At 43.8% G+C, this 26,751-nt stretch overlaps 1 protein-coding gene across 3 annotated transcripts in view; it reads right to left on the bottom strand.

Moving 5' to 3' along the window:
* Positions 1-26,751, bottom strand: part of KIF1A (kinesin family member 1A) — a 3,950,406-nt gene that overhangs the window by 2,416,462 nt on the left and 1,507,193 nt on the right. For all 3 annotated transcript variants that reach the window (XM_069213666.1, XM_069213667.1, XM_069213668.1), the window contains exon 28: positions 10,178-10,263. In XM_069213666.1, the coding sequence (XP_069069767.1) occupies positions 10,178-10,263 (86 nt within the window). The remainder of the gene's footprint in view (positions 1-10,177; positions 10,264-26,751) is intronic.

The following is a 26,751-nucleotide window of genomic DNA, read 5'->3' as shown; positions in this document are numbered from 1 at the left end:
TAGCTTAAACATGCTTTGTGTTCATCCCCAGCCCTGGGTATGCCAGATTACAATAAATATTTTTTCTTATACTGTACTGAGAGGAAGGAGTGCTCATTGTTAGTGCTGACACAACACAATGGTAAAGACAGCACCCAGCTGCATATGTTTAAGCTTCTTTGGATCCTGTAGTGGCAGCTCTCCCTGAGGTAGCTAAGAGGCTTTGTTACAGAGGTTGTGGCTGTAGAAAAGTCTTATAATATTGTGTTATGGCATTTTGTCACATTGCATGCAACCCACTTAACTGACATTCTGCTAACGCGATATAAAAACACAGAATTTGACGGATGCCCGACTTATACATTATGAAATAACCTTGCTTGCTATCTTCACTACGTATGTAAAAAGGTGCAGGGTTTTGAATGTTGCCTTTGTCTTTGTGGCATGATGACAAGAATATCACAGTTGTGTGAAGGTGGCAGAATCATGCACAAAATCTCATCCAAATATTAAAGACAAGCCCTGAAAACATTTTGTTATTGTGAAGTTCATGGAGGCTTCATACTTAAGAGACTGCAGGAAATATAAAAGCTGCTAATGCTGTGTGCACCACTGAAAGAGTGATTGAAGTTTTTCCTTTAGTAAATTTGTCAGCACAAGTTGCAGAAGTAGTTGTCCTCACAAGAGCATGTTTTCGAGCAAAAAATGTAAAATTAACAATTTATGTGGATTCTAAATATGGGTTTGGTGCATGATTATGAGCAGCTTTGGTTGCTGATGGGATTTATGACATCAGCTGGTACTCCAATATGTAATGCCCCCTTAAATGTTTGATCTGTTGCAAGCTCTCCAATGCCATCTCAAAAAGCTGCTGTGAAATCTGCAGCGCATTAGGGAGGGTCACACATAGGGGGTTATTCCAACTTTGGAGGAAGTGGTAATCCGTCCCAAAAGTGACGGTAAACTGACGGATATACCACCAGCCGTATTACGAGTCCATTATATCCTATGGAACTCGTAATACGGCTGGTGGTAAATCCGTCACATTTGGGACGGATTACCACCTCCTCCAAAGTTGGAATAACCCCCATAGTATCAATAGGAAATATTTTTTAGATGAAGTAGCCAGGTTTTATACACTAAACACCTCTGCTGGACACTGTTTTAACTGCAGTAGTGATTGTCCCTGATGTGTCTGCACATACAATGGAAAAGGCCTGACATATTCATAAAAAGATGCAGGACAGGAGGAAAAGAAGGAATGGTAGTAGATAGGTTGCAGGATACGTGAAGAAAGGATGTGGATGAATCCAGAAAAAACGAGTTGGGGTGCTGAATTCTTTGCTGTCACAATGGTCAAGATGCTTCACACGCTCACCTATTCAGGCTGAGAAGCAATGACTGATAGCTTCACAGAATATGGCGGAATGAATATTTCCAAAATGTGACAAGTCTGTTCCTCACAATGTTTGGTTTGACGGGAAAATAACATGGGGAAAAGCACTGTAGTTACAATGAGCCATTCCCCTTCAGGTTGTAGACCAATTTAAGGTTGCAGATTGACTTTGCCTTGATAGAGATGCTACCGTGAAGAAGATACAGATATGTAATGACAGTAATCTGCATGTTCGGTAATGGGAGTAGGCCTATCCAATATTCAGGTGTGATGCTCTGACTGTGGCAAAACTGTTGCTTAAGGATACCACCATACGGGGTACCAATGTACATAGAAAGTGATCACTGTGGAGACTTCAAAACTGAAATTATGAAACTAATATTTGAGGCTGTGGGCACTATACAGAGCCTGAATTTTGCTTATCATCTGCCATATTCTGGCATGGTGGAGCACTTGAAGGGTATCATGACAAAAAGCTGGCAAAGTTGTAGGTCCCTGCCAGTTTAAAACGGCCAGATGCCCTACCTCTGTTGTTAATGAGTCCTTGCTGCACATTGAATAGGAAAAAAAGGTTTTCCCGTAGCATCCCATAAGATCTTAACAGGACGGACAATGAGAATTCCTGGCATGCTCACAACTGCATTGATGTTGATAACTGATGATTTAGTGTTGGAAAATGGGTTATTGGTAGGGCAGGTAGGTACCTACACCTAGCAACAAGCCACTAACCTCCACATAGGTACAGTTAGGTCTCAGTAAATTAATCCCAGCTCAACCCTTGGTAGCTTGGCAACGAGCGTCAAGGCTTAACTTAGGAGACAAAGTGTAAAGCATTCAAATATCACAAAACAGTAATTCAATAAAACACAGGAAACAGTTTAAAAATCCAAAACCAATTTATAAAAATAGTTTATATTTTTATCTTTAAAATGACACAAAAACGATTAAAATCGGTTCAGGGGAACCGGAGATATGAATTTTTAAAGAATTATTATTTTTCTAGCGCTTAGAAACAAAAAGCACCAATCGGGTCATCTGGTTGCACCAGGACCGGGGCAAAGTCAAACTTTCAGGCCGACCGCGATGGAGCCCTGCTCGGCTACAGGTCGCGGGAGGCCTCGGTCAAAAAGTTACCTTCTGACTTAGTCTTTATTTTGAAGTTTTTCTTCACCGGGACGAACCTGCCAGTTGAATCCGACCTCCTGGAGCCCTTGTCCGGATACGCGATGTGGGTTTCATCGGTGGTGATTTCTACCTTCGGACTTAGTCGTTTTTTCGAGATGAAAATCCTTCGACCGGGGTAAACCTGGATATTGATCCGACGTCCATGGAGCCCTTCTCGGATACGATGGCTGGGAGGTCCCGGTCAACTTTTTACGTTCGGACTTAGTCTCTTTTTTGGATGTTTTTCTTTACCGGGACGAACCACGAAGTCAGGCCGGGTCGCGGTTGAGGCAAGCCGGCTAGAATTTCCGCGGCGGGTCGGTCCCTCTCTGGAGCTTTTTTCCAAAAATTCTCAAATCTTTTCCAAACTTCTGGGGCTTCACCCAGATGTTCTTTTAAGGTTCTTTTGGGGTCCACAGCTCACCCCAAGGGTCCAGAAGTTCTGTGATGGTCCTTGGGGGGTGCGGACTTCAACTCCCAGAATGCACCTGGCGCAAACTCCTTTTTGGCCACTGGACAGTGGTCAGCTGGTCGCTTTCTTCAGGAGTTGGTGCAGGGGACTCTGGTTTAGCAATTTTTCACCTGTAGCAAACAGGGAGTCCCTCCTTGAACCAGTTGAAGCCAGGCAAAGTCCTTCTTGTGGTGAAGCCCAAGTGTGCAGCTGGTGCAGTCCTTCTGAGTGCAGGGTCCAGGTGCAGGCCAGGGGTCCAGCAGGGCAGTCCTTCTTCTTCTTTAGTTCCTTTCTTGTTGAATTCTGGAGGGGATCTGAGGTGTGGGGGCAGGTCTGCCAGTTTTATCCTTGCTCCTGGGTGAAAAGCAGGGGGGCCCTGGTTCTCCAATCAGGGACAGGGTCGTCCCCCTGTGATGACCACTTCCTGGGAAGTGTGGCAAAAATCCATCCCAGAAGGCAACAGTCTCTAAAAATCCAACATGGATGAATCTGATTTTTGGAGGTTACATCTGGCTGAGCCCACCCACTGGTGTGGCTAAAAATCATAAACACACCCCTCTCCTGCCCTCTCCTAATCTAATCAAGGGGGCACCTAATTGTCTGGGGTTGCAGGATGTGGGGGTGTTGCTGGGTGCTGCAAATGTCCTTCTCTGCCTTTGAAGACCAGTTTGGCAGCCCTCCCCCTTCCTGCCTCACCATCTGCTGAGGGGAGATTCTCTCCCCCAAGCACATTCCTTTGTGTGAAGCCTGGCCACTTCACACCTAATCAAGGCAGCCTGGCAGAAGCTGCTGCAGGCTGGCCAATCAGAGCACAGCAGCAAAAACAATGCAGAGCTGAAATTGGCAACTTTTTAGGTAAAGTCTAAACTTTTTACCTGGACAAGTTATATTAAATCCAACAACTGGAAGTTGTGGGATTTATTACAACAATCAATTTGATACCAAATTCTTGGTATGTAACATTTAAGGAGACTTTAAAATTTAAAATAAAGTCTGCCCATTCTAGCCTATGAAGGCCATTTACTTCAATGAGGGAAAAACGAATTTGGCTGTTTTTACCTCACCAGGGCTTATAAATCTATTTTTATAAAGTCCCTGCTTATAGTTACATGGCACCCAGCCCTAGGGGCACATAGGGCACACCTTAGGGGTGACTTATATGTAAAAATAAGGTAGTTTAAGACTTTGGAAGTACCTTTAATTCCAAAGTCGAATTTGCATATAACTTTAATTTAAAAGCAGCCAGCAAGGCAGGCTTGCTTTTAAAATGACACTGGGCACCTCAGCAGTGCACCTAGGTGTGCACCACCTATGCTGTGGTCCCTAAACCTACATGCCCTACCATATACTAGGGACTTATAGGTATGTTAACTTAGCCAATTATAATTAGCCTAATTTGCATATCCATTTTACACAGAGCACTGGCCCTGGGACTGGTAAGCAGTACCCAGGGCACAGCCAAGAGTCAGTAACCACCAGTACCTATCGAGAAAGAGTGGGGGTGATCAGGCAAAAAAAAAAAGGACTTTCCTACATTTAGTCATGGGCTATTGGCAAAGACTATATAATACGGTGCGCGCTTTGTCTCACCATATCCAGCAAGAAGTCCTAATACCTTCAGCTGCAGCCTGTCATAGTCTAGAACTTTGAGACTGGATCATAGTGAAGAATCATGTCTGAAAGAATTATTTGCAACCTGACTGGAATGGACCCTACCAAGCCCTGCATGTAATGGGCAATAGACACTGCTGTGAAATATGAAAAGCTGCCAACTTGGGTTCATGCATCCCGTACAAAAAAATTAACAGCACCAAAGGATAGGAGTAAAGATCCTGAGACTCGGAAGGTGATCTATCCCAATCAGCGGTAACTGCCACAAAATGACAAGCTAGGCAGGTGGCCCAATCACAAGAAGCCTACAAAAGAGGGGTGCCGAAGCGAGTCAATGAAGGAAGCAAGGGAGTGTTAGGGGCTGAATACTGTTCTGAACATCATGTGGGCTGCATTCGCCACTTGCACAATCAGACTGATCTTCGCATGGCTGAGGTGAACGATTCACTCAGTAAAAAAATATAGGTCCTCACATCAATGATGCTTCAAAAGAAGAAACAAAATGAAAAAAAAAGAAATCCTCTCTCATTCTCAAAATTAGGTTCAAGAAAAGCTTATGTTCAGTTGATCCAAACGTTCTACTTGATTATGAACTTTTCTGTCTGTTGGGTGTGTATTTACATGCCCGCCACTTTGACTGAAGGAGTTATACATGCAAACAGGCCATTGTTTTTCATTATCATATGTTATTTACTTTTCTTTGCTCACATACAAGGACCCAGGACATTTTGCAAAGAATCAAGAATTAAAAAGGTCTGATGAGAAACCAATTTCATTGCCTATAGATGTACGATGCATGTTGTCAGAAGGGGGAGAAATAATTTTTAACAGCTTATGAGAAGATAATAGAAACTACCCACCTATACAAGAAAGGCTGCTAAGGTTTCATAATGAGACTAATTCAAGGGAAAACGCTTCACTACTAACGCTTTTAGCTTTACAGAGTAGTAATGCTATGTATCCCACGCAGAGGAAATGTAAAAGTAACTGCACGCTTGCTTTTAACATGCAAGAGCAATTTATGCGCTACAATGAGATAAAGAGTTATCGCGAGAGGCATAATGTTTGTGGAGTGAAGGCTTACTTTTCTTTGCCAGATGGATGGGGTGCCTCATGCTGTTCAGCTTTGATATCCCAGCGCATATATCACAGTAAACAATTGAGGGACATTCACTTTTTCTGACGCAGGGAAAGATAACCGAGGCATTTTTCTAGCAATGCTCTCCCCAGTAGGGGTAGCATTAAATGTATTAAGAGAAAAGAAGCAAACTCAGTTGATAGACATGCTGGCTAATGCCACAGCTGCTGCTTTATCTAATATTACTGAAGAGACGATCGCAACACGTAGGATGATTCTGCAGGTTAGAATGGCTTTGGCTATGATTTTAAATAATCAGGATGGGGTCTGCAAAGTAATCAACACAGTGTTGCACTTTTATTCCTGACAATACCCAGATACACAAAATCTCATATTTGATAAAGGTTTCACAGAAAGTATAAGATGCGCCAACCTGAATTTTGAAAAAGATCAGAGATGATTTAGGAAGCTGGAGAGAGTGGATCCTTAAGCTTCTGGGATTGGTGATTGCCATATTTCTACTTTTGCTTTTATGCGTGAGAGCCTAGCTTATGCTCAATGTGCTTAAAAGTGGGAAGGAACTGTGGATGTTCTAAAGGCTACAAACTGGGATTAGGTGATAGACGTTTAAACAATATTGACTAGTGAGAAATTTGGAATGCAATGGTAAAAGGAGGGAATTGTGGGTGCCTGGGATGCGGATGCAAAGACTAAACTGACTCAATCTAGTTTGATTCATATGAACGTATTGCTATTGCACTAATCCATGCATAACCGTCAGCTACTAACAACTAAAGGTATTTTGCAAACCTCAACTCCGGATGGCATGGGAAAGAAAGGGAGTATTATACGATGTTCTCATTTTGACATTTGCAAATGACTCTCGAGGTTGCAGCAGCAGTGAGAATAGCCCACTGTTTAACAAAATATCAAGGTGTACCAGGAAGACGATATAATATGAATAATGAACTCCCATCTGTTTGTTGTTACTGAGAACTGAACAGTTGGGTAAATATTAATTGCTGGATGGTGATATAACTTACCTGTGCTTGGAATTTTTGTCAGAAATCTTGCAGGAGCTACTATGTAATTCAGCTGAATAAACTCCGCTCTCAAAGAACGCTCCTTCTTAGGAATTTTTTTAAGGTTCAGGCATTGACACAACCAGAGCCCAAATTGTAAATATGAGCTTCATGAGAGAGAAATCTCTGAAGTTTAAAGTGTCAACAAAATACTATGTTATACTTAAGTAGTTACCAGTAATGCAAGATTTCGAAATACACAGCACAGATTTCTACATACAGCTTTCCTCACACCGGTTGTTCTTGAAACTACATGTGCAATTCGTTCTCATAACTGCCCTAGGTGCTTAGCAAAGAGTGCTAAATTATTGTGTATCATTTGGACGTGTCCTGTAGTGGGAGTGTATTGTTACAAGGTTGTTTCCTGGTGCAAGATGCAGTTGAGGCAAACACTGAAAAGGTGTATAGTAGAACTCTATTCTAGCCCTCAAAAGGAAACATTGGATTTACAATTGTAGTATTATAGTTATTATTGCAAGGAGACGATTGCAAAATATTGGCTGCAGAAAAATGGTTCCTCTTAAATAGCAATATGATTTGGCGAAATGGATACTAGCAGAAGAATTACGAATGGTGAGAGTGAGAGAAGAAGAGGTAACTGAGGATTTGAGAAGTTAGAGAGATGGTTATGGAAGATTACTAGGAGAAATGTTAAAACTCTGTGCCCTTCCCAATGTGATTGGGTACGTCTGAGCAGTAGTGTGTCTCATGGATTATGATCTGTCTTTCCTCATTGGAAGCACAGATATGTACACCTTCATTTTATATTCTGAACGCCCCCGTTGCTGAAGTAAGTCTTTTGTTCTTGTATGAAAATTCAGGAACAACAATTTTAAAAACATGCAAGTGGCAATCAACGGGTCATGATGGAATTTAGGTAGAAAAAAACAAAACATTACTTAACATCCATATAAGGTAACATAAAAGCAAGAACATAAAATACATGAATGTTGTCTTTGAGATAAACTAGTAAACTATGTTATCTCAACAATCCTGGTTACCAGAGATGATACTACCAAGGCATGATAGATTGGTCAAGGACTTCTGGATGGCAAACAATTGTCTGTGCAATTTTTTAGCTGCTGGAATGCAGACAAAGGAATTTTGACTTCCTTCCCTGAGTGTTTATTGTAAAAATGTGTCTGAATCTTAAAGTCCATATTATTTGTCCCTTAGTATGTTTTCTTCCATGCTCTTTCAGAGTGCCTCATAGCTAATCTCCTGCATTATGTTGTTTGAATGTCCGATTCAGAATTCACTGTTTTACAGGGACGTTTTCAGTGAAAAGCACTTTCGAGTGTAGATGTGAAATCTTTTAGTATCTTATTTATGTCATGAAGGGTTCTGGTGTGCTCAACTGATCAATCAGTTAAACCTCAATAGCCTCCATACTGATTTTGTCACATACCTGAGATATGGAGGAAGGGGCCTTGAAAAATACCAGGTCACAGTCAACGATGTAGGGACCATACAGTTTATCATTTGGTTATCGTGAGAATCTTAATGAGTAAAACTGTCCACTGTAATCATTTTCTCCTTGGCCATCACTTCATTTAAAGTTTAGCCTGCATTATGAGTAATTTAATTCACCAATAAAGTGAGACTAAAAAACGTAGTTCCTTTTAGTCATTTGCAAACGGGGTTGGTTGGCTTGCCTACGTGTAGACTGAAATCACCAAGAGCTATGAGGCAGCTATGATGCATGGTTACCAGCCTACAAAGCTCAATCAGAGAATTAGTAATATTACTGGTAGAATCATCGGGGTACTTTTACACAGGTGAGTGTAATCGTAGATGAAAATCAAAGGAAGAAAAATCAACGTCTCCAGGCACCTTGAATACCATTTTGGTAGCAACATACTGTGCAGATTTCCATTAAAAATACTGCTACTGCCCCACCTCAACAACAGAAAAATCCTTAGTTAATTCAGGAGGATGGTATCATGCAACCAGGTCTGTTTAAAAAAAAATAGCAGGCCCCAATCTAAGGAAACAAGCAAATCAAATACTCCCCACCAGTGTCTCACTAGACAGCGGCAAGTTTGGCAGGGTGTATTGAGGGAGAGGTGGAAGCACTTTCTTCTGTTTCTAAAGAGAAGCGCAATGTATTTTTCAGCATGCTTCGGTGGTGGATAGTATCAATAGTGGTTTCAGGAAGTGAGCAGAGAGCTGCAAAAGCAATTAGTTGCAGCCGCGGGGCTATGATGTTTAAATATAGGATAGAGGTCCAACACATAACCTTGTGCTAGACGCTACCTGGACCATAGTGGTAGGAAACAGCACCTTCAAGAAAGCTTCCTAACCAGACTTCCGTATGGCACGAAAGGAAACAACAGCATTTTGAAGAAAATCACATAGGGTGCAAGAAAGGGGTGGGGACATGTAGGGGTTCAAAAAATCAAAAGAATAATTTGTCACAAAAATTACTTTGAAAATAACAAGCATACAGTAAAAAAAAATCCAGCAGACAAGAAAACAACGGTCAGGCAGTGACTGGCAAAGTTTCCAGAGTCCCTGCTACAGTGAGTTACAAGGTAGGTGACTTTGAGAAATAGGTGAAATTTCCAGAGAAGGTAAAAAGGCGTGATAAGATGATGAGGATGAGGGAGAACGATGCCTTATCAAAAAGAACAAATTGTGAACGGAAGTTTATTTATTATCTATATTTGTGATTTTATATAGAGCAAACAGAGCCTGGAGACATCAGAGCGCATTACAAGAGAACAGTTACCAAACAATGACACCAGGAGTACATTAGAGATAGAAACATGCATCAAAAGAAAGTGGGAGGATAGCTGTGGTTGATTTCAGTACCTAAACACCAGCGCAGGAGTACAATTAGGATATGACATCGGAAAAATTAAAGCAGATATTTAAGAGCGAGTGGGAACAAAAGGAATTTAACCTAAGTGTCTTTCAAAGATAACAGCTTTGAGATCTTTTTTTGAAGGTACCATGCAATATGGTCATGTGGAAGGTAGAAGGGTGGGAGTTCCAAATTCTTATGGTGCCTCCAAAGAACGACTGTTTCATGAATCACTCTTGTTTGATTGAAAGGGGCACTCAAGGAGAATGGGTTGAGAGTTTATTGACCCCATTTTAATCCAGAAATGTTCAATTTATCAGTTAGGTATGCAGACACAGAAAAGTGATGTGCCTTGTATTTGACGCAGCAAGTTTTAAACAGCTCTCAACTCAACAGGCAGCCATTGGTTAGATCGCAGTAAATGAGTGATATGGTCAAATTTCCTGCAACCAAAACAAAGCCGGCCACAGTACGTAAAACTGCTCCAAACAGACCTAAGTGAACTTTGGGAATGCCTGAGAGGAGACAGATTCCATACTAAAGTCGGGAAAGCACCAACACCTGCACTACTGAAAGAAGCGAGGATGACATTCTAGCTCCAAACTCCTACCTTCTCAAACTCATGATCTTCAAATGAGATTTTAGCCGTTCCAGACTGTCGCACTCCTGAACCGTAATCTGGAGCTTCCTCGTCCGCTGCAAACAAAAACAAAAATCATCATGTCAAAGTTAATCAATCAACAGTGCAAAAAGGTTATTGGACCCAATCTATGAGTATTAAGCAAGAAGTGGCAGAACTTTAAGAAGTTGGGTCAACAATACTAAAGCCAACCTGGGAGTCTCCAGAAATATATTTAGTGAGCCAGAAGAAACAATCTGTGAGTAGCTGTGGGGAATTTCTGAACCAGTGAGCCATACTGAAGTGAATATATGAACTGCTGGTGAGAGATACCAGAGGTATCATATGAGCAGAAAGTGTGCAGCACTAGATCAAATGCATGAGCAATCAGTTAGCAAGGCTGTAGCCAAACTATAAACAGTGATAGCAGCGCTACAGCAAATCTATAGCAAATGCTCTGTACTAGAGCCAATTCATAAGCAGTTGCTCGGCAACACAATAAACAAAGTGTAAACAGCAAAAGTGCAGCATTAGAGTCAACTGGAGAAAAAGGAATAAAGCCAGGGCAATATATGAATAGTCAGAAAGTAGCACCAGATCTGATCAATGAGTATATGAGCAATAAGTGACAAGCACCAGAGCTAACACATGAGCAGTAAGGAAACAACGCAAATTATAACCAGTGAGTGAACGAGAAAGGAGAAAATATATTGGCAGGTGTAGGAGGCTGGACTGGCTTGTAGTGAGTACCAAGGGGTACTTGCACCTTGCACCAGGCCCAGTTATCCCTTATTAGTGTATAGGGAGTCTAGCAGCTTAGGCTGATAGATAATGGTAGCTTAGCAGAGCAGCTCAGGCTGAACTAGGAGACGTGTGAAGCTACTACAGTACCACTTAGTGTCATATGCACAATATCATAAGAAAACACAATACACAGTTATACTAAAAATAAAGGTACTTTATTTTTATGACAATATGCCAAAGTATCTTAGAGTGTACCCTCAGTGAGAGGATAGGAAATATACACAAGATATATATACACAATAGCAAAAATATGCAGTATAGTCTTAGAAAACAGTGCAAACAATGTATAGTTACAATAGGATGCAATGGGGAAACATAGGGATAGGGGCAACACAAACCATATACTCCAAAAGTGGAATGCGAACCACGAATGGACCCCAAACCTATGTGACCTTGTAGAGGGTCGCTGGGACTATTAGAAAATAGTGAGAGTTAGAAAAATAACCCTCCCCAAGACCCTGAAAAGTGAGTGCAAAGTGCACTAAAGTTCCCCTAAGGACAAAGAAGTCGTGTTAGAGGAATAATGCAGGAAAGACACAAACCAGCAATGCAACAACTGTGGATTTCCAATCTAGGGTACCTGTGGAACAAGGGGTCCAAGTCCAAAAGTCACAAGCAAGTCGGAGATGGGCAGATGCCCAGGAAATGCCAGCTGCGGGTGCAAAGAAGCTTCTACTGGACAGAAGAAGCTGAGGTTTCTGCAGGAACGAAAAGGGCTAGAGACTTCCCCTTTGGTGGACGGATCCCTCTCGCCTTGGAGAGTTGTGCAGAAGTGTTTTCCCGCTGAAAGGACGCCAACAAGCCTTGCTAGTTGCAAATCGTGCGTTTGGCGTTTTTGGACGCTGCTCGGGCCCAGGAGGGACCAGGAGGTCGCAAATTGGACCTGAAGAGAGAGGAGACGTCGAGCAAGACAAAGAGCCTTCACTGAAGCAGGTGACACCCGGAGAAGTGCCAGAAACAGGCACTACGAGGATGCGTGAAATGGTGCTCGCCAAAGTTGCACAAAGGAGTCCCACGTCGCCGGAGACCAACTTAGAAAGTCGTGCAATGCAGGTTAGAGTGCCGTGGACCCAGGCTTGGCTGTGCACAAAGGATTTCCACCGGAAGTGCACAGGGGCCGGAGTAGCTGCAAAGTTGCGGTTCCCAGCAATGCAGCCCAGCGAGGTGAGGCAAGGACTTACCTCCACCAAACTTGGACTGAAGAGTCACTGGACTGTGGGGGTCACTTGGACAGAGTCGCTGGATTTGAGGGACCTCGCTCGTCGTGCTGAGAGGAGACCCAAGGGACCGGTAATGCAGCTTTTTGGTGCCTGCGGTTGCAGGGGGAAGATTCCGTCGACCCACGGGAGATTTCTTCGGAGCTTCTGGTGCAGAGAGGAGGCAGGCTACCCCCACAGCATGCACAAGCAGGAAAACAGTCGAGAAGGCGGCAGGATCAGCGTTACAGAGTTGCAGTAGTCGTCTTTGCTACTATGTTGCAGGTTTGCAGGCTTCCAGCGCGGTCAGCAGTCGATTCCTTATCAGAAGGTGAAGAGAGAGATGCAGAGGAACTCAGATGAGCTCTTGCATTCGTTATCTAAAGTTTCCCCAGAGACAGAGACCCTAAATAGCCAGAAAAGAGGGTTTGGCTACTTAGGAGAGAGGATAGGCTACTAACACCTGAAGGAGCCTATCAGAAAGAGTCTCTGACGTCACCTGGTGGCACTGGCCACTCAGAGCAGTCCAGTGTGCCAGCAGCACCTCTGTTTCCAAGATGGCAGAGGTCTGGAGCACACTGGAGGAGCTCTGGACACCTCCCAGGGGAGGTGCAGGTCAGGGGAGTGGTCACTCCCCTTTCCTTTGTCCAGTTTCGCGCCAGAGCAGGGCTAAGGGGTCCCCTGAACCGGTGTAGACTGGCTTATGCAGAATTGGGCACATCTGTGCCCAACAAAGCATTTCCAGAGGCTGGGGGAGGCTACTCCTCCCCTGCCTTCACACCATTTTCCAAAGGGAGAGGGTGTCACACCCTCTCTCAGAGGAAGTTCTTTGTTCTGCCATCCTGGGCCAGGCCTGGCTGGACCCCAGGAGGGCAGATGCCTGTCTGAGGGGTTGGCAGCAGCAGCAGCTGCAGTGAAACCCCAGGAAGGGCAGTTTGGCAGTACCAGGGTCTGTGCTACAGACCACTGGGATCATGGGATTGTGCCAGCTATGCCAGGATGGTAATTCCATGATCATAGACATGTTACATGGCCATATTCGGAGTTACCATTGTGAAGCTACATATAGGTAGTGACCTATATGTAGTGCACGCGTGTAATGGTGTCCCCGCACTCACAAAGTTCAGGGAATTGGCTCTGAACAATGTGGGGGCACCTTGGCTAGTGCCAGGGTGCCCTCACACTAAGTAACTTTGCACCTAACCTTTACCAGGTAAAGGTTAGACATATAGGTGACTTATAAGTTACTTAAGTGCAGTGTAAAATGGCTGTGAAATAACGTGGACGTTATTTCACTCAGGCTGCAGTGGCAGGCCTGTGTAAGAATTGTCAGAGCTCCCTATGGGTGGCAAAAGAAATGCTGCAGCCCATAGGGATCTCCTGGAACCCCAATACCCTGGGTACCTCAGTACCATATACTAGGGAATCATAAGGGTGTTCCAGTAAGCCAATGTAAATTGGTTAGTGACAATTTGGAAAGAAATGAGAGAGCATAACCACTGAGGTTCTGATTAGCAGAGCCTCAGTGAGACAGTTAGTCACTACACAGGTAACACATTCAGGCACACTTATGAGCACTGGGGCCCTGGGTTACCAGGGTCCCAGTGACACATACAACTAAAACAACATATATACAGTGAAAAATGGGGGTAACATGCCAGGCAAGATGGTACTTTCCTACAGCAGGGAGAAATCAAGTAGAGCTATGAGCAACATCAGAGCTAATTCATGAGTAGCTCCAGAACTATACTTTAGTCGCATAGGCTCTCATTATCCTAATGAGGCTGCTGGATTCAGGAGGCAGAATCACCTGAATTGTGGGGCACTGAGTCAAATCCCACACTATGTGACAACTAACAGCCTAATCCGGGGATCCAGCTAACTAGCAGCGACTCACCTCTGCCCAAAAGCAGGGATGATTGTAGCAACCGGGTGCATGACAGAATTGACTCCTCAGGGAAATCGTTGTTGATCAGATCTCATCTCTTTCTCTCAGTTACATTAGTCTCACATATGCAAAGACAAACAGAGGCAGAGAATGGTTCAATAAGGTTTATTTAATTATCTGCATCTTAGATAAAATGGCATGAATTGCAATAACTAAGATGATAAAACACGCTAGAAGCAAAAGGGTGACAAGAAGAGTGAAACACATGAAAAAGTCCCACCACACTATCACTATGCGTAATATGTGTGCTCCTAGATAAGCTACATTAGAGCACAGCGTGATAAGCTCTAATCCACCCTTCAGGTTTTCCCCCTGGGAAGACATTAACCCCCATGCCTGAGCAAGGAAGCCTTTTGTCTAGAAAGACACCATCCCCATGTAGGCCAGGGATCCTGTAGTCTAAGCAAGCAGCTGTAGCAAAAGAAATCAGCATGCGGTTGTGGTCATCTGGCTGGACTCTCCCTCTAATGTGCATAGGAAGGAAACGTGTTTTTATAATAAAACAGCTGACATTCTGAGAAAATATCACCACGTAAGGAGGTGTATGTTTCTGTGAATGTTGGAGACACAGCGTACCACTTTGCCAGCAACTCTATATGGCTGCAGCCTTAAGGAAAGCACACAGTGAAAATAATGTCTTGCTAGAAATGCAATGCTTTCCTAGGTGAAAGAACAACTAGATAATGAAAATAAAACATGTGGCCTATGCTAAATTAATAAAAATGGGCTAAATTGCTAGTTGCTAAAACACCATACCTAAAAATATGGCTAAAATAGCTATACAACATCCTCCCCTTGCCGGTTCAAACGTGGTAAAAGCCTAACATTAAAAACATAAAAGCAACTAAAAAGCTATCCTTCAAAACATATATACATGAATGTTAATAATGACAAGTTAAAAGACACTTGAGGAAGTGAAATATTAAAAAGGGGCAATTTAAAACATCAGCAGTGGCTCCAATAGCACAGAATTTAAAAGTCAGTGTAATTTCTAAAATCTCCAATTTCATCCAGGACAATTGAAGCCAGGAAATGTTCTACCTCGGCAGGTGGTAAGGTAGCTACATTTTTGCCAAGGAAAACCAAGGTGCACTCATGTTTCAAAGCCTGAGCTGCTGCTTAGGCAGCAGCATTCTGTGTTGTGCCCAATGTTAAACCAAGAGCTGCATGATCCACGAAGGGCAACTTATAGACAGCTTCCTATAGCAAATGCACCCTCAAATCGCATGTCTGGTAAGAAGCCTTTAGCAAGAACTTCAACAGATCAGCGTCCAATGAAAGTAAGCACAGCATAGAAAGACAAACTTCCAGTGCACATTCAAATAGACACCAGGGGCATCAAAACACGGGCTGCACACAATCCAAAACCGGTCTGAATGACAGGGACCAGTCACACTCCAATTCTTCCAGGAGTGGTGCTCCGAAATACTGCATCATGCGTTCATGATACTATTGCACTGGTGGAATCACTTTCAGTCCTCCTTTTTGTGAAGGGACAGCCATTGCGAATAAAAAATAGCAACAGCAAGATGCTAAAGTAATTGGAAATCCCCTGAAAATACTAGAACATTTTGAGTGTATGACTGAAGTTATTAAGCCAAATATAGAGTAAAAGGTGTGAATGAAACCATAACCAACAATCTTAAAGAAACGCGCAATCCCAGTAGTACTGGATACAATAAATATTTGTCCAATTAGTTCACCAAAGTGTCTCGGAAAGTTTGTACTTAAAAGGGACTGTATTTCTGCAGATGACCTTGCAAATTGAAGTGCATAGGTAGCGAGTGCAGATATAAGCGCCACATGTTTTTGAAACAATAAAGCCTTGTGTCTGTTCAACTTGTCAAAATTCACATATGAAGTAGCAATGTGAGGCCAAATATCTGCTACTTTCGTCTGTTGCGTAATAGGAAAAAGGACATTCCATCCACAGGTGACAATTTGGGAGAGCAAGACAACATAAGCTATTCTGGCTTGCATTCTACACAGGTCTTACTGTTAAGGAGCACATAGCTTCCATTCGAGAGCACCTCGAATGCAGATCTAATCAATGGGATTTGAACTCCCTTTAGATAGCAGGCCAAATTCACTGCCGAATTGTTAGATGCCCTGTGCAAGGACAGCTGCTTACAAGTCATCGAATGGCTCACTGACGCTAAGAAAGACCTCTTTCATGCCAGTGAAACATTTGTACGAAAAGGGACGCTCCCACAGCTCGTGTATGTAACTATCTCCCAGCCTGTCACATCTGCCTACTGGAATGTGTTTCAAGCAGGATGTGAATTGAAGTGTTGAAATAGGCAGCTTAATAACCCCATGTATTAACCAATCAGCAGATCGTATTTCAGCCACAATAAAAGGCAACTTTTCTAATTTCTCGATGTTTAGCATGACATAAGTCTCTTCCTTCTTAACCATTATTTGTTGTTGCCACGTTAAATTAAATGTTGCGAATATGTCCCTTGCACTTACATGTTGTCAGGGAACGTGACCTGCTTTCAATGTTTGTAGCATCCAACCTACCTGCATAATGGACCTTAGCTGACTCTGTTTAAGTTTGAAGGAGGACATGTCACTTTGCACTGTCTATTGCATGATCAGCCAAGGTGGTAATCCCATTATCTACAATGGCTAATGCTTTCTGTAAGTTTTCCTGATCTATTTGCCTTAACCGAGCAGCAGCTTCTTGTTGGGAAAGTTTCCAAATTTATTTATATATTGTGTATAAGAAGCACTTTTTACGTTGTCTTCTGGGGCCTAACAGAAAATTCTGCAAACCTGTACCGTTAGACAGGAGACTGAGGTGTTCTTTAACAGCATCTAGTGAGCAACTTTTCAACCATTGGTGGCATCATTTCCCTACACTGTATGTTGTTACTATACCCGAATGCGCTGGTGACACATAGTGAGGGTCTGACGGTCTTGTCTATTTTTGTTCTAAACCCCCCATAGAGTTTACAAAATGTGCATGACAACTATTTGTTTCTACCAGCCACAATAACCACCCACCATGATGTGAAAGTGATGTGTTAAATGTTCCATTTTGCACCCACTCATCAAGCTGATTTTCAGTTGCATTAATGCATTTTTGCCATTTGTAAAATTTAACAGGAGCAGGGATACTGCACGCATTGAAGTCCTTAATTTTTGCCAAGCTTCAACAACTTGTCTGTTGTACAGTTTCATTTAAAAATATCATTTGAACAGGTATCAGGGATGCTCTGAAAAAAGCTTCCTTTCCCCTAATTTGCCATTTTTTAGCAATCGACTTCAGCCAATATTCATAGTCTTCTATAGCCAACCAGGAAACAAAGGAATCAGAATAAATCAATTTTGGATCAGTTAATAAAATATGTTGATTTTCCATCAGTAGCAATTTAAAATAATACGACTCAGCATTTTTCACATTGAGCCCAGAAAAATATACAAACTTTTCAGAATATGTTTTGGAACTTACTACTGGTGGAGTTGGACAGTGTTCCCATTGTGTTTGTTAAAAATAGACTCTGGGGTACTTGCTTTGTGAATTAAATGATGTCCATAATGATTATAACAGAACATATCTCCATAGTTTTCTCTTGATTGATAAACATCTTCACTTTCAAATACAGTAAAATATTCTAAATCAGACATCACAGAATCAACTGTTTTTACATGTCAATCATCAGAAACAACTCTGGTGTTATTACATCATTCATGGAAAGTTTAAATACATATGGAATTAGGATGACGTCCATAAGGCCATATGTACCAAATGGTACTTTATCCCAAACAATCCCATCGGAAATTGGTATGGCTGAAATGTTCACTAGGGACAAGTCTCTGCAGACCTTAAAGGAGGAAAAATGTGGTTTTAAGACCTCATCCTCCAGTTTAACTGTAGAGTGTTCGGGATGGTAATGACCATGTGTTAGTAAGACAACAATGACAAACCGAATCCAAAGAAGGAAGGCAAGTACAGTTCATAAAAGCCTCAAATTGTTCCATGGAAGAATAAAGTAGTTCATTTTGAGCCAAATTATCAACTTACGTGCTCTTAACAGTTCTGTTGCAAAAGAGGCAGATGAGTCGGTGAGTGTCATTGACGTCGGCAAAGTATCCAGAAGCATAGATGTGCAAAAACTGGAGCCGTGTTTGGAAGGGGAGAGCTGGCAGAAGTCTCCCCCGGTGATTCATAGTAGAATACTGTATACCATCCGTTTGTGTAGAATCTGAGTGCAATCGATCAACGTGGTTGACATTACTTGTTGAAGAAGAAGTTAATTGGACTAATGAAAGATTATTTTCCACCCTCCCCAAGCTCTGAGAGCTGTCAGCGTTGCTGCTTAAAACCTGTAAAGGAATATCCTGGTCTGTAGTGAGAGGGATTTGGGTACTACCCAGGAGTCCCTCTAGGTCTTCTTTGCAGGATCGGCCATATGGCGTAGCTTGTCAATGAAGACAAAGCGATTTTCTTTAGAATCAGGCAGCAGTGGTAGAATGACAGTTCTGATACCGTGTATTCCCAGGACTGGAACCAATGAACAATAGGAAGGACCAAACTCTTTTTTCACAGCAATCTTTTCACGCACTAGATCCCCAACTTTAGGAATCCAGCCTGTTGGTGTTATTGGTGCATCCCTTATTCCCAAGGAGGCGGCACTGACATATGTGTTGTCATCACAGAACTGTTGTAAGTCCTGTAAAACAGTGACACGTTCATTTATGTCAATATGTGTTTGTGCCATCTCCGCGTGAGGATCATCAAGATCCGGAACATACATTTGTGTTCTGAACAGGCATTCATTTGAGGTACGTCACAGCAGCCAGTGTTTCAGCATCCAATTTTGTCCTAGAATAAGTTATTGCAGCAACAGAAATCATAGTTACTGCTGACATACTTGCCCCATCAGCCAAGGTGTTGCCAGTAATGTGTATCCCAACACACTGATGTCCTAGTGTATGTTTAACATGGACATTGGGTAACGTTTCCTTCAGTTCTGCTACTTTACCCCCCAGTAGTCCGTGTTTAATGGTGTTGCCTTTTGAATCGCTGAGCCCATTCTGGCGCCAATATTGTAGATATTCATGGAAGGACAATAGTACGAATCAGAGACGATTACTGTTAACTGTTCTGTATTTGTGTGCTCTAGAGCTTTGAGCTCTGCTGATTGTGTAGTGCAGTCCCCTATGGTCTACGTGTAAGTGTGTTGTGGATGGAATTCACCATCTTTCACGTAGCCACTCACGAACACACAAGAAGCCGAGTATTGGTGCTTTGTACCTACTTCGGGTTGGGCTGAGTCATCAGTATACATAATTATTTGATATTGTTCAATAGGCAATGTGTTTGCCGGAACACAGTATTCAAGTTCATATTGCAAAAATTGTTGTGTTTGTAATTTTGAGTCAAAAACATAGTCTACATCAGTGGCCATCAGAGACGTTGCCCATTAAATCCACCATGGAAGTAGTGCTTTTGCTTTAGGAATGCCAGCTTTGGTGACAGCCTCAAAGACTGGGATCAGAGATACAACAATTATGTGCTTCCCCTGGGCCAGATGTCTCTCTTTAATGACAGTTGTCTGAACAGCAGTAGTATTTTCTCTGTGGGAGCAAAGCACTGTTCTGCTGTAAGAATGTAAATGTGATTTGTATGCATTCGGACGGTCTCACCCTCATTGAATGTTACATAGGTGAAACCAATGGCACCAGCAATTACTCTGATGACCAAGTGTGTTTTGTTGTTCCTTGTATGTAAGTGTTTAACTGCAAGCATAACTTGTTGCAATGCTCTGAGAATACATGTGTGTTTGACTGTCCAATATTTGCTTGAAAAGTCAGGACGCATTAAATCATATAATGGTTTAATACATTGTGCATAATCTGGAATGTATGTTCTGCCAAAGTTTAAAAGCCCAACAGCGACTGAAGCTTTTTGATAGTGTTTGCAGGTTGTAGTTGTGCATATTTTTCTAACAATTGAGGTGCTAGGCTCTTGCCTTCATCTGATAATTTGTATCCCAAAAACAGGACACTAAGGAAGACTGTTGTAGGAGGTGGGGTTCTAGCGGGGTTTTGGGTATTGTTAGTAAGCGGGTGTGGTGAGGTGGGTGAGGGTACCAGGTTTTTCCTTTTTACCACTCCCAAACAACTATCCCTTCGTGGAAAGAAAGTTCCAGGATTATTCTCTAGTGAAGTCTACTAGTGTGCTCTGGAAGGCTGTTATGTTCACAGACCTTCCAGTGGGGTTAGTACTGTTTTCAGATATTTATAGGCGGTGGGGCAAAACTTTACCACAAAAGAGGCCAAACAGTATCAACAAATCAAAAGAGAAAACAAAACATATAGGTCGGCTCCCTCTCTCTCTCTCCTTCGGGCCTTCGTGATATTGCTTGTTAGGAAGAAGGTGTGTCCCCAAGAGGGTCAGGCGTCCCGTTCCCCTCCAACCCTGCTCCTGCGTCTCTCTCCCAAACAAAGCCGGGTAGCAAACCCAAAGGCAGGAACGTACCTGCGTCAGCCACATCCCTCCAGGGACGTGGTGGGAAAGTTTTCTCATCTGTTGCGGCACGGCCCCTGTGCCAGTATTTTGGCTTGGATGTCTTTGGTTCCTTCAGCAACGGTTTCATGTCTCTCTCTTCTTCCTTCCTTGGCTCCTTCGAATTCTCCTTCCTTGCGTGCCGCGCTCATTAGCCACACCCCCTTTAAGGACCTTCCTTCCCGGTTATCCACTTCCGGGTCGCTCTCCGGTGGGTCGTTGCGTTCCCCAGTGCCCCTGGGGCACTGGAAACTAGGGCTGGAGTCTCTCTCCATAGCCAGGGAACTCTCAACCCGGCTACACACCCCTCCCCTAGACGGGGACAGTTCCAAATCCCGACTGGTGGGGTATCGTGACAGGTAATCAGCGTTACCCAACTGTTCTCCAGGGAGGTGTTGTACCTGAAAGGAAAAGGGTTGCAATTCCATAAACCAGCGAAGGATGCGAGGGTTGGTGTTTTTATGCCTGGACAACCATGTAAGGGGGGTGTGATCGGTATATAGTTGAAATGAATGGCCCAGAAGATAATACTGAAGGCTCTCAATTGCCCACTTGATCGCCAAACATTCCCTTTCGATTATGGGGTACCATTGTTCGCGGGGCAAGAGTTTGCAGCTTATGAAGATGATGGGGTGGCTGGCGCCACCCTTGTCCTTTTGGAACAACACGGCATCTATGCCCACATCAGAACCATCCGTCTGGAGATGAAGTGCTTTTTGGAAATCGAGGCATTTCAATACCGCTTCAGTAGTGAGGCTATTTTTTAGGATGGAATAGCTATTCCGTTGAGTTGGGGTCATGCTTCTTATCCTCGTGGGTTGCCCTTTCTGTAAAAGATCGGTCAATGGGGCGGCTAGAGTAGAGTGATGAGGAATAAACCGATGATTATAGCCCACTAACCCTAAGAAGGAGCGTCATTCTTTTTTTGTAGATGGAGGAGGTACTCGTAATATAGCTTCTACTTTGCTCATTTGGGGTTTAATCCGTCCATCTCCTATATAATAGCCCAGGTACGCGATTTCATTACACGCTAGGTGACATTTTGTGGGATTCGCGGTAAGCCCTGCCTGTTTAGGGTGGAAACGTTGTCTAGATGAATTAGGTGTTCAGGCCATGTTTCACTGTAAATTACTATGTCACCATGATACACGGCAGCAAACGAGTTATGATGCCGTAATAGGGTGTCCATGAGCCTTTGGAAGGTTACTGGTGCCCCATGTAACCCGAAAGGGAGTACAGTAAAATGATAGAGACCTGAGGGGGTGGAGAAAGCCGTATTTTCTTTGTCCCCGGGCACCTATGGAATTTGCCAGTACTCCTTAGTGAGATCTAGGGTGGACATGTAACGGGCCTTTCCCAGACGTTCTATAAGTTCATCCACTCGGGGAATAGGGTAGGTGTCAAATTGTGATATGGCATTTCATTGTCGGAAGTCTATAAAAAAGCGGATAGTCCCATCTGGCTTGGGTCCAAGAACCACTGGGGAACACCACGGACGTACTGAGGGCTCTATGACACCCATTTTTTAATTTTTTTCTATTTCCGGCTCTACAACTTGTTTTCAAGCCTTAGGGATTCTATAAGGTCGGAGTGGTATAATCTTCCCGGGTTGGGTTTTGATAAGGTGTTAAGCCAGGGTAGTCCTTCGTGGTGAGGAGGAAAACAACGGTTTGTGTTTGGAAAGGAGAAGAGTTAACTGCTTTTGTTGATCTGGTAGTAGGGCACTATATATATAGGGTGTCTCGGGTTTTGTCTTTTCATCAGTGGGACACAACCCTGTTTCTAGTTCCTTCACTGTATTTACGAGATACCCTGTTGCCGGAATCGTCGGGACCTTGTCCGGTTCTTCCCATTTCTTTAGCAGGTTAATATGATATAATTGAGTTTTTTTTAGGGTTTTTTGATAATTCAATTGTGTAGGTCATAGGGGTCACCACCCCTAATACTCTATATGGCCCTTGCCACTTCGCTAATAGTTTGTGTTCCGAGCTAGGAAGGAGGATAAGTACTTTATCTCCAGGTTGTAGTTTCCTGAGCTGAGTGTTCCTGTCGTAACATCGTTTTTATTTATCCTGGGCTTTCTCTAGGTGCAGCTGTACGTCTTCCCACACAGTCTGGAGCTGGGATTTGAGGTGTTGGGTGTACTCTAATAGGGATTCTTCCCCTCCTTCCTCTTATTCCCATAGTTCAGTAGCCATAGCTAGCAGGGTTCGAGGCTGTAGCCCAAATACCAGCTCAAAAGGATTATGGCCTGTAGAACTTTGTACTTGAGTTCCTATTGCGTACAGAACGAGGGGTAACTTCTTATTCCAATCCTTGCCGGATTCTGAGATGGATTTTTTTAACAGGGTTTTTAGTGTACGGTTAGACCTTTCCACTAGGCCGTCTGTTTGTGGGTGGTATACGGATGTTCTTATAAGTTTTACCCCTATGAGCTGACATATTTGAGTCATGAGCTTTGACATAAACGGGGTCCCCTGGTCTGTCAGAATCTCCATGGGGAATCCTATTCGTGAAAAAAAAACAAAAAAAACAAAGCTATACTTTTGGTGTTCATACTAGAGAGGGGTATAGCCTCTGGATAGCGTGTCACATAATCCATGAGCATGAGGATTTAGGTATACCTCTTTGAGGAGGGGATCAGGGGTCCAACTAGGTCCATACCTATTCACGTGAAGGGGACCTCAATTATGTGTTGTGGCTGCAGGAGTGCCCTCTTTCTAGGACTGGGGTCTACTAGCTGGCATTTAGGACATTGCTGGCAAAAACGGCAGATGTGGGAGAATACCCCGGGCCAATAAAATCGTCGTAACAGATATTCTTCCATTTTTTCCCTCCCAAAGTGTCCCCCCCGATCTGACCGTGTGCTAAGTGTAAAGCCTGTATTCAATAGGGGTCAGGCACTACAAGGTGCTTCTTTTCCTGGCTACTGGCAACTGTGACTCTATAAAGGAGGCCTTTTTGTATCAGAAAATAGGGTCCGACTTTCCCCGTTATTTCGGTCTTAGCAGCTCGCCAAGCGTTTTGAAGGGTAGGGTCCTCCCTTTGACTACTACGAAATGGGGGAATGGTAGTAACTGCACTTCTTTTGTCATTTACCCTTTTTTGGTCTCCTTCCTGGATTTGGTAGATTATCCGTCCCTCTCTTTTCTACGCTCCACTAGGTTTGTGACACGTTTTACCCGGGCTGATCTGTTCTCTGGAGAAAGGAGCTTCATTCCACCATGAATCCGTTAGACCGGTGCCTTGTATGCTCATCAAAAGCTCAGCGAAATACACGTAATCTGTGCCCACAATGACTTCTTCCACTAAATGCTCAATGATGCCCATTTTTATGACATTTCATCTTCCTCCCCATTCCAGAGAGACAGGAACCATTGGGTATTCTCTCATGTCTCCGTGAATGCAACATGTGGATACAGTCCTGTTGGGGATAAAGCTGGGGAAGGTCACCAGGCTAGCCCGAGTGACAGACTGACTACAGCCTGAATCAACTAGTACGGTCGTAGGACGTCCATTAACAATCAGGTCCTTTAAATAGTTTGTAATGTCTTTCCCTGTAAACATAATTCTACCACGGGGAACCCCAATTTCCATAGGCTCTGGTTTCTCTTCCTTGTGGGGACACATACGGGAAATGTGTCCCCATTCTCTGCAACTGTAGCATTGGGGTTGTTGGGTCGGGTATTTGTCTGTGACTCTGGGGTTTATTCCTTCCTCCGTGGTTGTCCTGGGGATAGGACGAAAGAGGGAGGTGCTGGGTCGACTGACCGAACTGGCCCCTTTGATGGGTCCAGGTCTGAAATCCGCAGAGCAATGATATGCGCAGGCGAGATCAATTGCAGTTGTAATATCTACATTGGTGTGCTGCTTGATCCAGTTGTGCATGACTGCGGGTAGTGTCTCTAGGTATTAGTCGAGGAGAATGGTTTGTACGATGGCTTCCCTTTCGGTGCCTATAGGACCCAACCACTTCAGCCCTAAGTCCTTCACCCGATAATACAACGCCCAAGGGTTTTCGGATGGGCTCCACTTAGTTCTCCTAAATTTTAGCCGATAATATTCGGTTTTGAAACCAACATGCTCCAGTATACTCTTCTTGATTTCAGGGTAGGGGGTTGTTCCCCCAGGGTTAACCGCCTGATAGGCTGCTTGGAGGGTACCTGTTAGCAAGGGAGCCACGTACTGTCCCCATCGGTCTTCGGGCCAAGTGGCGGATGTTGCCACCCTCTCAATGTTGGTGGAGAACGCATCCGGATCTTCACCTTCTTGATACCTTTGGAGGACAGAACTCGGTACGTTAGTCAGTCAGTATCTTCAAGGCGGTTTTGTGGACCAATTGGTTATTCACCATGATGGTCGCCTGGCTCTTAAGCGTGCTTTGGAGGTTCTCCCGGTACGTCCTCGCCTCCCTTTGCTGTTCTTCCCATACTATTTGGAGGTGGCGTTGTCGTTCCGCCAATTGTTGTCTCATGTCGCCCATTGTGGGCTTCACCTCCATTTCCGGGTCCGTCTAGTCTCCTGTGTCGCTATCCCCATTCTGACACCACTGTAGGAGGTGGGGTTCTAGCATGGAGTGATGATCCAGAGAATAAAATACTATGAGCTACAATACGGTGTTCTATTGTGATTGTTTTATTTTTCTTATGTGATATACTCTTTACTCCGTTCACTGGGTGTGAGTCTCTGGGTTTTCTATCTCTAGGGTGATCTTTGGGTCCCCTTAGTTTCTGTACATTGTTAATCTTCATAGCTTCAGCTTAGCATTCTTATCCTTCTTTATAGGTCTTCTCTCTGGCGCTGCTTGATTCGTGCATCTGCAGACTCAGCGGAAACAGTAGTTCGGTACAGTGGAATTACCGGAAAAGTGGAGAAGAGAAGGTATGTGTGGGTTCTGGGGTTTTTGGGTACTGTTAGTAAGCTGGTGTGGTGAGGTGGGTGAGGGTACCGGGTTTTTCCTTTTTACCACTCCAAAACAACTACCCCTTCGTGGAAAGAAAGTTCCGGGATTATTCTCTAGTGAAGTCTACTGGTGTGCTCTGGAAGACTGTTATGTTCACAGACCTTCCAGTGTGGTTAGTACTGTTTTCAGATATTTTTTCAGGCGGTGGGGCAAAACTTTACCACAAAAGAGGGCAAACAGCATCAACAAGTCAAAAGAGAAAACAAAACATATAGGTCCCCTCCCTCTCTCTCTCTCTCCTTCGGGCCTTCGTGATATTGCCCGTTAGGAAGGAGGTGTGTCCTCGGGAGGGTCAGGCGCCCCGTACCCCTCCAACCCTGCTCCCGTGTCACTGCCAAACAAAGCGGGGTAGTGAACTCGAAGGTAGGAACGTACCTGCGTCAGCCATGTCCCTCCAGGGACGTGGCGGGAAAGTTTGCTTGTCTTTTGCGGCACGGCCTGCCGTGCTGGTATTTTGGCTTGGACGTCTTCGGTTCCTTCAGCTACGGCTTTGCGTCTATCTCTTCTTCCTTTCTCGGCTCCTTCAAATTCTCCTTCCTTTGCGCACCGCGCGCGTTAGCCACATCCCCCTCTAAGGACCTTCCTTCCCAGATATCCTCTTCCGGGTCGCTCTCCGGCAGGTCGTTGCGTTCCCCAGTGCCCCCTGGCACTGGCAACTACAGCTGGCGTCTCTCTCCGTGGCCAGGGAACTCCCCAAACCGGCTACAACTATTTTGTTTTTTTTAAAACTGAATTTGTAGCATAATTTGGCAAATCCCACAACAATGCAGGCAACCCGTCTTACATGTTGTATGAGTTCAACATCCGTAAGGTAGGTGTCATCTACGTAGGACATTGCCTCTGGGTCAATGTTGTGTAAAATAGAAGTAACACGAGCTGTAAATAGTCCTGGACTGTTTTTGTAACCTTGTGGGAGCCTTCAGTTTTTTTTTCTGAGAGCCTAATGCACTGAAACTTACTAATTCCCTACTTTGAGGTGCTATATTTTGGCAGAAAAACCCGTTGGAAATTACCAACGTTGTTTTGTATTTTTTTGCACACTACCCGCCAAGTTGAAACCGCTGCGCGGCCACTAATGCGGCCGCACTCCCGCGGTGTCTATTTGGAGATCCCCGCTGGGCCGGCGGGCGGAAACCT

Source organism: Pleurodeles waltl, chromosome 11 (genome assembly GCF_031143425.1).
Source record: "Pleurodeles waltl isolate 20211129_DDA chromosome 11, aPleWal1.hap1.20221129, whole genome shotgun sequence".
Taxonomy (NCBI): Eukaryota; Metazoa; Chordata; class Amphibia; order Caudata; family Salamandridae; genus Pleurodeles; species Pleurodeles waltl.
This window is presented reverse-complemented; position numbering and strand designations above follow the sequence as displayed.